The 12867-nt window shown below is 36.9% G+C and overlaps 1 protein-coding gene across 1 annotated transcript in view; it reads left to right on the top strand.

Annotated features, from left to right (window-relative positions):
- Nucleotides 1-12867, top strand: part of DROSHA (drosha ribonuclease III) — a 114684-nt gene that overhangs the window by 32943 nt on the left and 68874 nt on the right. Inside the window, exons 11-15 of the mRNA XM_069492777.1 lie at nt 1067-1153; nt 3652-3738; nt 9222-9293; nt 10819-10900; nt 11810-11884. Coding sequence (XP_069348878.1) covers nt 1067-1153; nt 3652-3738; nt 9222-9293; nt 10819-10900; nt 11810-11884 — 403 coding nt within the window. The remainder of the gene's footprint in view (nt 1-1066; nt 1154-3651; nt 3739-9221; nt 9294-10818; nt 10901-11809; nt 11885-12867) is intronic.

The raw sequence follows: 12867 nt of genomic DNA, 5'->3' as shown, positions 1-12867 counted from the left end.
TGTCAAGCTTATCTGGGAAGCACAGCTCGATGGGCCCCTGGGCACAGAGCAGGTGGACGTCAGCTGTCCCTGTGCTGCAGTGGCTATTTGTGGCCTGGGGAATAGCATACCCCAGTGTGAGCCTCCTTACATCAAGGGCTAAACGCATACAACTCAGGACGAAAGAGAGCTACTGAGGCATTAAAGCATGCTCCAGTGGGTTTATCCCTCCGCCGCGGGACAGGAGCACCACTGGGAGAGCCCCCAACAGGCCACTTTGCACCCAGATGCTTGAGATTTGTTTCTAAGGGGAGCCCCACCACAGGCCAAACCAGCTCTCCTGGCCCTGATGGATGCAGTCTCCAAAGTTAATCACATTCTACAGGTCCTTACCTCCCCGGAACATGCCAAGGCACAACCATTGAATGAAGTGTTCTCAGCAGCAGCTCACACTTCTGCCCTGCCACCCCCACTTGGTGCCTTGCAGCCAGAATCTAACACCTGGCACCACTCTCCTGGGCCACCCCAGGCCTGTCACCCACTGTACAAGACCCAATCCAGCTGTGTGCAACAAAGGAAAAGTCACCTCTACTGGCAGCTACGCTGGAGGGGGCTCCCAAATTGGCTCATCTCTGGCAAGCGTCCTGAGTTCTCCAGACCCTCCCTGATGCCAGTGTGGCCTGTTCCCCACCCGCCTTGATGGAAGAGCACCAGATCTTCGCCAGTGGCAGGTCTTCTGTGTGCACTAGGGGTCTAGAGATCGTCCCCCAGACAGCCCCATGGATGATAATCTCCTGTTCACTGAGCTCATGGCATTTTGGGGGCCCAAAAACCCACAGACATTTATGGCTGTATTGGACATCCCCACTTCACCAACGCATGAGGAAACGGTTGAGAACTGGTGACCGGCCAGCTCCTTTTTACCCATCTAGTTAATGGTACAGTGAACACTGTTCTTTCCTACCAGTCTGTGAAGGAGCACATATAAAACCTCTTTTGTCGGAAGGAAATCTAGAAAATACAGTCATTTTTAAACAAAACTATTTTGCTGCTTTACTTGTAAACTCATTTTCCTTTTTCCCCTCAGGCCATCAAGCCATGTCGTCCCATGACCAACAATGCTGGCAGACTCTTCCACTATCGGATTACAGTCTCCCCTCCTACAAACTTTTTAGTAAGTTACCAGCAAAATCAAATGTCATATAATTTAAAATGTAAATAGATTAAAATGTGAATAGACTAAGTTACTGATTCAGTTCTTTTTTTTTTTCACATTGAGTGATTCAGTTCTTAAATGGTTTTTGTTTTAAAAATATTTTATTTTTATGTTGATTAAATTGGCCTCTTTCATGACAGCATTTATTTCAGCCTCCTCTCACTATACTACCGTATATTTTTTTCATTTATGTTATTGGTACCACATTATAGTCAAATTCATAACAGCCAGTGAATTATGGAACTATTCATTGGAGCTATGGAGTGAGAAGAAGGCATAGAGCACTTCCACGTCCCTTAAAAATCAGCAAGCAGCTTATTTATTATCTAGTGACCCAAACAAGAAAATCTGTTGTATGTTCATTATAGTAATAATGTTACCTAATATTTGTTGAGCATGTACTATGTTCCAGGCACTATTTTAAGTGTTTGACGTATATTAATTTATTTAATTCTCATCACAAACCTATGAGAGATTTTACCTTAATTGTACAGATGGGGCAGTAGTCCACATTTTACGGATGAGGTTAAGTAACTCAAGATTACTCAGCTAGTAAGTGGTTATTTGAACCCAGGAGTACACTCCTGTGCATACGCCTGTATGCTATTCTCTTATGCTATGTTGCCTTTCACAGTGTGAAATTTGTTAATTCTGGTTACTTCATTCAAGAGATTTCAAAGTTAATTATTTGTAATTATATGTTTTTACAACTTTATTGAGATACAATTCAGCTAACATACAGTTCACCCATTTAAATTATGTAATTCATGATTTTAGTCTGTTTACAGAGTTGTGAAACCATAACCGTCATCTAACTTTAGAACATTTGCCCCATCCCAAAAGAAACCCTGTACCTGTTAGTCAATTCTTTCCCACCCCCTAACCTTAGGCAATTACTAAGATACTTTCTCTATGGAGTTGCCTATTTTAGATATTTCATAGGAATGGGGTCATAGAATATATTGTCTTTTGTATCTGCCTTCTTAATTTTTTCAGGATTCGTCCATGTTGTAGCATGCATCAGTACTTCATTCCTTTTTATGGCCAAATAATATTATGCTGTGTGGATATACCTTATTACATATATCCATTCATCAGTTGATAGGCATTTGGATTGTCTCCACTTTTTGGCTATTATTAATAATGCTTCTTGCACATTTGGGAGTAGTTGTTTGTGTGGATGTATGTTTTCATTGCTTAGGTATATACCTCGGACTGTAACTGCTGGATTGTATGGTAACTCTGATATTTTGAGGAACTGCCAAACTGTTTTCCAAAGTGGCTGTACCGTTATTACTCATTATTTCATCAGAAGTTCTTTTCATTATATTTAATTTAGACCAGTTGTGCTGAGTTTCTCACATAGAAAGTAACAGTAATATAGGCAAAACAAATAATATGTATTTAGATATTCTTTCATTTCCCCCTCCCCAAGTTGTTCTTTTCTTAAGAGATGGGGTCTTGCTGGAGTGTAGTGGCACGATCATAGCTCACTGGAGCCTCAAACTCCTGGGCTCAAACAATCCTCCTGCCTCAATTAGCTTGGACTACAGATGTGCCACCATGTCCAGCTAATTTTTAAAAATTTTTAAAGAAATGGGGTCTTGCTATTGTTGCCCAGGCTGGTCTTGAGCTCCTGACCTCAAGTGATCCTCCTGAATAGCTGGGATTATAGACATAAGCCACCATTTTATTATATATATAATATTTAAAAGAATGATATTCAGTACCTATATTAGAAATATGTCTTTTTGGTTATCAATCTTGATAATTACCTCTGAATTTAATTTAAAATGAAAAATAGTGGGCTATAAGAATGATATAAGGAAGAGACTCCCTCATGCTTAGATTGACATTTGTATTGTATAATTTTCAGGTAATTAAGATCTTAGACATCATGTGAGAATTGGTGTGTTGCAGTGTTTGGTTGGTTGGCTTCTCCTTGGAGAGGCTGGGGATGGAGCTCGGAGGGGCTGAGCAGAGCCTTCCAGGCTGTTGCTGATCCTAACCAGATTGATGCAGGGTCTTTTTTCACTTTGAGTTTGAGTCAACTGTGTTATTTTCTTGTTCCTATTAGGACTTTTGTTAGTTCAGAAATACAGTTCAATAAGAACAGAACTACTAGTATTGTGGGATTAAATAAAACAAGTTCCTAGAAAAATGAAGCTATATATAGCTTTTTTTTTTCTTTATTGCTCCCATAATAAACATCATTGATGGGCTCAGTACATTAATATTATATGCAACATCTGAAGCCAGAGAATCCTACCCGGTTAGAGAATTCCATCTAAAATTACACTTTTGTATGAAGTTCTCCCTGGTGCCTGGGAAAATGTTAACAGAGTCCACAAAATCCCTGTGTTTCTCCAATTGTTACTTTGTGTCCTGATGTATTTCTGCACATGCAAATTGTGTCATTTATTTAATTTGTGTTTTGTGTTCCTGTTTGCTTTTAGACTGACAGGCCAACTGTGATAGAATACGATGATCACGAGTATATCTTTGAAGGATTTTCTATGTTTGCACATGCTCCCCTGACCAATGTAAGTATGTGGCTGTCTTCCTTTTTCATTATATCTCCTTCCTTCCCTGCCTTCCCTTCATCCTTTCTTTCTAAAAGTCAAAATAGATTTTCCTTCATCTGACTCCTAAGTAACATTTAGGAGTCAGGTGCGTCCCTCTGTTTGAGCTGTGGGAAGTCTGTGGCAGTGTGTGTCAGGTGGCAACGTGACATCTGTGCTAATGAGTCACAGGTTTGGTCAACATTAAATGGTATAAGTAAACGTGTCAGAATAACATTCTGAGAGTGTGAAAGACTGAAAAAGGAGGATAAACTGTGGAGTAACGTGTTAAAGCTATTTTGGGTTGAGTGTCCTTCAAAAGAAAGTTGGAAAGTTTTAAGGAGAAGCTATTATTTAGTCTCTGAGCAATAGAAAGAGAAATAGAGCTTGTTCAGGACATTTGGAACCTGAAGTATTTACACATAGTTTTCTGCTTTTGAATTTCAGGCATATGTCTTCTTTAAGAGACTTTGACATATGGATTCACAATATTTTTACACAGGTATTAGGGCTATTTTGTTGCTAATCGATTCAAATGAAAGTTCTGTATCTGTGAGTCAGACTTTTTCCATCTCCATGCTAGCAGTCCTGGCAGGAAGTCCAACACCAGCGTCTGAACTGGGTCAAGTGTGCTGCTACGCGTCCTTTCCTGCAGTGTTGCTGGACAATTCACTGCACCTTCAGCTCGACTGTGCTTGACCCAGATGCTGTTATAGGACTTAATGAATTATAGCTATGTTATATCCACATCAAAATAGAATGTTCTTTGATCTTTTCTGGTTTGGTTACATGAAATTACATTTGCAATTTGAAAAGTTATTTTAGTACTGTTTGCTTAACACTTGAAACTGTTTCATTGGAGAGTAACTCAAATCTTTGCCTTACCTTGGCCCAGTCTGTCATTCTTTTTGTCTTTATAAGTAGATGTGATTCCATAGTAGTGATGCTAATTTAAAACAAATTGTTTTCCTAATGAGATTTTCTTTATTCCACAGTATATTTTATCATAGAGAATTTGCTTTGAGAAGATGATTATGTTGTAAATGTAAAAATAAAACCATTTGATGTTACATATTATATCTACCTCCAGGGTGGACCTTCTGTTCACTAATACAGAAAAGGCAGTAATACTGGACCACTCTTAAATAATCTTTGTGAGAAGGCAATAGGAGGTTTTTGAATTTCGATGGTTTCTTTGCTTTATTTTTTTTTTTGTAAGTATCTTAGACACTTAAACCCTTTGTTACACCAACTCTCATCATCTTATAGTTGACTGCTCCCCACCCCACCCAATGCCTTTCTCTTTTTCCCCCGCAAGGGCTCGAAAATACACATAGTTAAGTTAGCATGAAAATACGTAAAATTATTTATTATCTTATTTCTTAATTCCGTAGATCTCATTTTGACTTTTAAGATCACCTTAATCAAAGAAGGAAAGCACCATGGCTTCAGAAAGACCAGGATTTAAATATTAGTGAACACCACTTGCTAGCTGTGTGACTTGACATCTCAATCTTTATAAGCCTTGCTTTTCTTATCTGTAAGATAGGGGGATTAGTTATAGCAATCTCATTGGCTTTTGTGAAAAATAAATGAGGTGACACATGAAGAGTGTTTATCATGGTGTTTGGCACATAAGAAATACAAGTACCTCTTGTTTTGAAAAAGATATTAGTAGAGCTGGGTTTGAATCTTCTAATTTTTCTTTTTTGACCTAGGGAAAAGTGATTTTTTTGAGCTTCATTAATGATGGCAATGCTTGCTGTCTGAGTGAGAATCAGGCATAATTTTTTAAAAATAGACTTTGTCTTTTAGAGCAGTTTTAGGTTCACACAAATGGGAGTAGAAGACATCTTTTTTTTTAAAGTCTCCCAGCACAAGATTTGGCCCTGAGAGCCACTAATGCTAAATTAATCAAAGTTGTTAGTATTATAAAATAAAAGATAGGACAGAAAAATTCCTGGCTTCAGCATTTATTTTATGTAAATACTCAAAGTTTGAAAACTTGAGAAATTTACTCTGTAATGCAGAGCCCCATCACTTACATTAGACATGTTGATAAAATAAATCGAGTTTTAAGCTGAGCGTTTTACAGTTCATAGGAATTAGCTCCATCAAAGGCCTCTTGAATTTGAAATAGCTTCCCCAGAAAAAGAATTTTTAAATCGCTTTACTGATCTGATTCATATTCTTGCTAGTGAGAGAACATCAGCAAGAAGGGCATGCAAATGATGATAATGATAAAATCTCCACTAAATCTAGTTCTGATGAGTTCTCTTAAGGTCTTGAATTGAAGTGGATTGAAAGTTTTGCTGGCTAAGTATAGAGCATTCCGAGAACATTTTACCATTTACATAGTATATGTGTTACTACTTATAATACCTGATGTTACTAATGGTTTGACAACTCAACTGAAGTTATAATGATGTAAATATTAGTTGCACAATATCATATCCCATTGTCAAAAGCACAAGAAAAACCCTTGACCATTTCTCTCCCAACTTAGTTGGTTTTGCATTTCTAGTTGCCTTGTTGACATCTGGATTTGGTCCAGTGCCTGGAAGTAGTAGAGTTAGAATGTAGAGGTTTAGGGAGGGTTTTGTTTTGTTTTTTGCTAGGATGAGATAGGAGTGTGTCAGTCAGCATGTGATACTCTTTACTTTTAAGTGTTCAAACATATTTTAAGAAATAATAGTAGGTGTTTATAGTTTTTGATGGCATTCATTGGGAGCTGTTTTGGTGATCTTTGCAGTAACACAGTTTCTCAGTTGACCAGTGTGTAGTAAAATGACAAGTTGTCTTTGAGTCTTGGAGATCAGTTTAAATTTACTAAGGAGATCCCACCTTTCCAAATTTACATGTCTGAGAAGGGCTTTGGTGGTATGGATGGAAGCCCAAAAAGAAAATAAAGTGTATATAAAGAGATGAGGTCAAAGAAGGAATTCCAATAAGTGACTTTAGTTAAAATGAGATGAGGAATGGGCTGTACTTGGATAAATCATTTAGCAGAATGCTTTTGCACATGATAGGAAGGAGTAAGTTTGCACTTTTGCTTTTTCTTTCTGCCTGCCTCTTGAATATTCCTAAGAGCTCTGGTCCTTTTCTCTCCTATGTACTCTCTCCCTGAGAAATTCATTTCCTCCCATGGTTTTCTTCCCATGTGTATTCTGATCCTTACAGCTTGATATCTATAGCTGTGATGTATAGCTCTGATGTATTACCTTTCACAGTACCCTCTTTGATGTTCCCTCAGGTACCTTACCCTCAACCTGTGTGAAACTAAACTCATCTTCCCCATATATTGAATTTGAGGTACTCAGGGAACATTGTCATGAATTTCTGCTTTTGTATTAATGCTATTGTTGCCAACCTGGTTACTTAAACCAGAAACCCAGAAATCATCCTCGATTCTTTCTTCTCTCTCACTCCCACATCAGAACGGTCACAGCGTATTTCAGTAACATCTAACCACATTTAAAAATTGTCCCGTCCTTTCCAGTCTGTCCTTCATTTGGCACCTGGACTATTGCTTTGGATTCCAGTCTGGTCCTTCAGTCTTCTTGCTCCCCTACAAGCCATTCCCACACTGTTCCCATAGTGACTCATCTAAAATATAAACAATGATAGTCTCTTACTTAAAGTACTTGAATGACTTCTCATTGCCATATAGCCATAAGCTCTGACATTAACATGGTTTATAAGGGCTATGTAATAGAGTTTATATTTTCTAGAATCACCTGGCATTTCTCTGTCCATGTACTTCCCCCTCTGAACAACTAAATGACTTCTTCTTCTCCCAGCTCCCCCTATTCTCTGTCCTGTTGGAAGCTAAACACCTGTTCTGCTTCAATTTTATTTTTCTGGAAAATCCTTCCTGTCTTTGAAGACAACTCAAATGTTACATCTTCTTTGGTTCTTTTGCATTTTATACTTTTTTTGGCTACTTGTTTGTTATTTAATTGCAGTTAGAAATTACATTGTGTTATATTTTGTTTGTAGTTGTTTACATGCCTTTCTTTTAGATCTTTACATTTTAAGGTAGGGCCTGTGGCTTATTTTAGAGTAACTATGAACCTAACAGTTGTTAGCAAAGAATAGGTATTTTAAAAATATATTGAATCATGCAAAAATTTGTAACTCTTGAATATTTTTAAGCGATTATAGGAATAAAGCAGAACTTAAAAATGGTAGTAGCCTTAGCATGTTGCTTTGAATGTTTAGAACTCATTATCATAAGAAGGTTGAAAATGGATCCTTATTAAAGTTAATTATGAATTTCACTGAAATTAACCACCCTCTCCTTTAAAAAGAAGAAGCACTTAAACTAAACTTAAACTAAACTTAATTTCTGAGAAAAAGATTTCCAGTAGATGGCATTATAAGACTATTTTTCTTACCATCCCTTTTGCTGATGGAATTAAAGTTTCTTTTTGGTTGCTATGGTTTGTAAAAACGGTTACACATATATATAAAATTGTCCTATAGACAGACTGAGCAGCCAGAAAAGCTCACTTGACACATCTCTAGTGCTTTTGAGCCTATTATTTCCCCACATAGCCAGCCAAGCCCCTTCAGTAACCTCCGTCCCTCCCTCCCTCCCTTTCTCATTCTTCCATTCATTTGAAAATATATTTACAGAAAATCTATTATGTGTCGGCAGTAGGCTAGTGTCTGATGAGAGACTGGTAAAATAAGACAGATGTGGATTTATTTCAAGCTGAGCCTTCCTTCATTTTCACACATACCCTGAGTATTAGAACAGATAATGAGAAGTATATCCTCTCGGGGCTAAGAGCTGGGCTCTAGAGGAAGACTTTGTAATTCACCAGCTACCTCTTACCTTAGGCAAGGGCCTGAGTCTCCTCCACTGTACAGTGGGCACAGTAGTGAGACCTATCTCACAGGGATGTTGTGATGGTTATATGAGTGAATATTGGGAAGCATTTAGAACAGTGCCTGGCTCAATAAATGTTCATTATTATTATTTTTATTATAATTTATTATTGATTACCACAAATGCTTTTGCTCAAGAGCCAGATAGACAGCAAGAATTGTGCTCTTCAATGACCTGTGAATCCATACTTATCAGCCTACCATCCCTGATCTGCAAGAAAAACCAAAGATTTTAAAAACCCGAGAGAAAAGTTTATGATTATGGTTTTATTAACTCTTTAGAGGTGATATGTTTCATTTTAAGGAGTTCTTGTCACATTTGTGTTGTTGCTGCTAACACCGTTAATTAAAAACCGACATTATCCAGGTTTCTTGGAGAGGCTGGGCCAGCTGGGTTTTTGTCATTAAAATCCAGCAGTTGTGGTCAAGTGTCATGTACAGTGTTGTTAATAGCTTAAATAAGGTGAAACCTTTTCATTTGGTCTGTGGCCTCCTGGATGAGGTAGCAAACGTGCAATATGGAGCCTGCAGGGAGGTATTGGGAAACTGAACCTCGCTTCTTCTCATTGCAGATTCCACTGTGTAAAGTAATTAGATTCAACATAGACTACACGATTCATTTCATTGAAGAGATGATGCCTGAGGTAAGGGAGAAGATTGTTTATTTAACAGCTTGTTGTGGTTTGCTCATTTGTTTATTCCACACTTACATTTTAAAGCAGTGAACTTGGCTTTTGCCATAGGAATACCCCTAAGTATCATGTTCACTTTTGAAAGGGTCAGTGAAATGTAGTTCTAGTGTCAAAGTTAAAATTTGCATCATTTTTCAACTCATTGACCTATTTTTGAACCCTTTTCTCCTTGTGTTATATCTGCTGATAGTAACTTTACATCTGCTTCTAGTTTGTTTTACTCTGGGGACAGATTTTGGTTACTGGCCATTATCAGAGAGGAAATTGGAATAGTGAAACTGAATCTGATAGCTGTTGGAATAATCGTATTTATCTCCAATGACAAGATCAATGCTTGCTTCATTTTTCTTCCCATATATTTACATATTTTTCCTAATTATTTTTCATCGTGAATGCTCAGCAGCAGATTTATCTAAATATATGCAAGAGATTTAAAATTCCAAAGGAAGATTAATGCGAATCGCAGAATGATTCATAGCTTGGTCTTGAATTTAGTGATGTCAACAAATCACAGGAAGAAATAACAACTAGACAGCAAACAAGCTTGTGCACTTAACATTGTGTTGGAGTCAGGGTCGATTTCTGGAGCTTTTGGCACTTCTTGCAAACCTTGTTTCATGGGACAGCTCTGTCATGGGCAGGGAGCGGGGAGAGGAATTGATGGGCATGACATGCATGCTTAGTTGGTACCTACTTCATTCTGAGCAAGTCTTGTTCATTTTACCTGCCTTTCAAAAAGAACTAAAGAATAAGAACTGCCCCTTTTTTCTCCCACTTAGAAGGGCTTTTTTGCTTCCTTTTGAATTTTAAGGTCATAAGCCTTCATTTGCTATTGTAAAAGTTTATGACTACTGGCGTGATATCATGCAGGGTGATATATGAACCCTAGCAGAACAAGTAGGAGGAAGAATTATGAGACAGATTTCACTTGCAGATATATCATCTGTTTAGCTTGTTTATAGGAGAAATTTTGGTATAAAGTTTTATAGTTCTTCTTAGCCCTTTTTTTGCCTTCATCACGAATTTGAACTTTTAGGGTACAAAAGACCTCTGTTTTGGGGTAACTCTGTAATAGTGATTCTGGATGTGTGGGATGGGGGTGGGGGAAAGCTTATCAAAGCCTAGAGGTGTGTATATGTAACTTGAATTAACAAAAAGTCCCCAGGAGATTCTGATACATTTTATAATTGGGTTAGAAAAATATGACATAAATGAGACCTTTTTAAATTTCACATGATTTTATTTGTACACTGAGAAGGGCTAACTTCTCAGGAATCCTTATGGCATTTTTGTCTGAAATTTTGTCCTACAACAGTGAGCTCTGTTGTAGGACAGTTGCCAAACTTTTAAGGAAATTATATAGTTTTAGTACAGTTTCAGCAGACACTTTTTAAGGTACTTGGACTGGAAAAAGTTGAACATTCAGTTCATATCTATTTACAGAGCTATAGTAATTTGATTTTGGTTTATTTTTCAGAATTTTTGTGTGAAAGGGCTTGAACTCTTTTCACTGTTCCTATTCAGAGATATTTTGGAATTATATGACTGGAATCTGAAAGGTAAATAATAGGTTTTAAAGAAAAGAGTAGTGCTTGTAGAGGGACTTTATAGTATACGTGAAAAGTGGTGGGAACGTAGTTGAAATTCCTCTTGTTTTTTGAATATCCAGGGAAAAATGTTATTCATAGGAATGCTTGCTATCATTTGACTTGAATAAGTTCTTATAGATTTTACTTTATACAATTTTACAATACCCATTAAGATGATACCAATTATTATGAGTGACTACCTTGCTTTATGTGTATTAGGGAAAATACCATTAGTTGATATTTTAAATCTAGTGAACTTTACCATAAGACATTTTCTAAAATGACAGTTTTTTATAACAAAAAACTTCAGTTAGTCATTAAAACACACACACTCATGCATGTGCACACGTGCAGAGTGAGCTAGATAGATTCAAAGACTTGATGCCTGGTACTCAGATAATAGTTTATTCTTTTGGAAGTGTCTGTATTTCAGCAAACATTTATTTTTAAAGCAGTGTGTTAATGAATGGCTTTTCAAACCAATAGTATTTCTCAAATTTTTTTTAGTGTATTGATTAAAATGGGATGGAATTTACACACAGACACATTATGTCATTTTAATAGTTCAATTATAATAAAAATATTGATATTTTTAAAAAATAATTTTACCATATGTATTTGCTCCTTGGAGCTTTCATTCTCCTCTTGACTTCCTGTAGTCTCCTCATTGCAGTCTTAATTGGGTGCTTGTAGTAGTTGCCAATGATTGATTTAGCCACTGAGGAGAAGAAGAGTGGGGGGAGATGGTGGTATTTTTTATGTCTGTACTTCTGCTGGTAGTTTTTGTGGTTATCATAAATCTTAGAAATTAAATGGCAATGTTTGCTTTTTAAAGCTGTTTGATTTCTTTTTTCTTTCCTTTTCACTTGTTTGCTTTAGGTCCTTTGTTTGAAGACAGTCCTCCCTGCTGCCCAAGATTTCATTTCATGCCACGTTTTGTAAGATTTCTTCCAGGTAAATTTTTTGGCTTGTCAGTGACCTGGTGGGATAGTGTGTCTGAAAGTAAGCCTGCCATTCTCCTTTCAATCTTTAGGGACAACTTTCCCACCTCAGTCACTGTTGATCCTCTACTTCTCAGGTTGGGCATGGAAATGTAAACTTATACATGCTGATTTATGTCCCTGCATAATTCATGGTAGCTCCAAATAGGATGAGCAATGGAAGAATTGATATAAGTTTTGAAAATCTAACTGATAAAATACCATGCAAGTGTTAAAATTAACATGGAAAAATGCATGTGGCCTAAAAAATGCATGTGGCTAATTGGAAAACAGTATAAAATTTTATATACAGTATGATTACAACTATGCTAAAAGATTACTGTAATAATAGTTGTGTTAAGGTGGTAGGATTATTGTGATTTTTTTTTTTCAATTTTACTTTAATTCATTTTACAGTGAAAAAAATATAATAGTTTATTCTCCCACTACATTAAAATATATAAGTAACTATATGACTTAATTTTTTTAAAGCAATATCTTAACTGTTTTCTAATTTTTTTCAAGAATCCAGCTGTAAGATATGGCATCATATTTAGCGTTTTTAAAAATGGTTGGATTTTAAATGAAATCTTTTGGATACGTTTTTGTTGGCAAAATCTTTTCTTTTGAGGCTTCTGCAGCCCTAGTCCCATTCCTTTTCTTCTTTAGGATTTCTTAGTCAATGATGTGCTTTATCAAGCCCCGGGGAAACCTGGCTTCCGGTTTCCTTCCTCAGCAAAGTTCTGTTACCAGGGTAGTCAGCTTCACTCGCCATTCTTTCCTGAGCTGTACGATTTCTTAACTTTTTCTACTGTAGTGATTGTCACAACTTAGCCACCTAATCTCAAGATAAAACCTTGGACCGTGCAATCACCCTAAATGAATTTATCCCTAGACTCTAACTCCAGTGTCTCACTTCCTGTTGCCATCCTTTCAGCCTTTCAGCCTCTCATGCCC

This window comes from Eulemur rufifrons, chromosome 17 (assembly GCF_041146395.1).
Source record: "Eulemur rufifrons isolate Redbay chromosome 17, OSU_ERuf_1, whole genome shotgun sequence".
Lineage (NCBI taxonomy): Eukaryota > Metazoa > Chordata > Mammalia > Primates > Lemuridae > Eulemur > Eulemur rufifrons.
The sequence above is the reverse complement of the archived record's forward strand: the minus strand, read 5'-3'. Positions and strand labels throughout refer to the sequence as shown.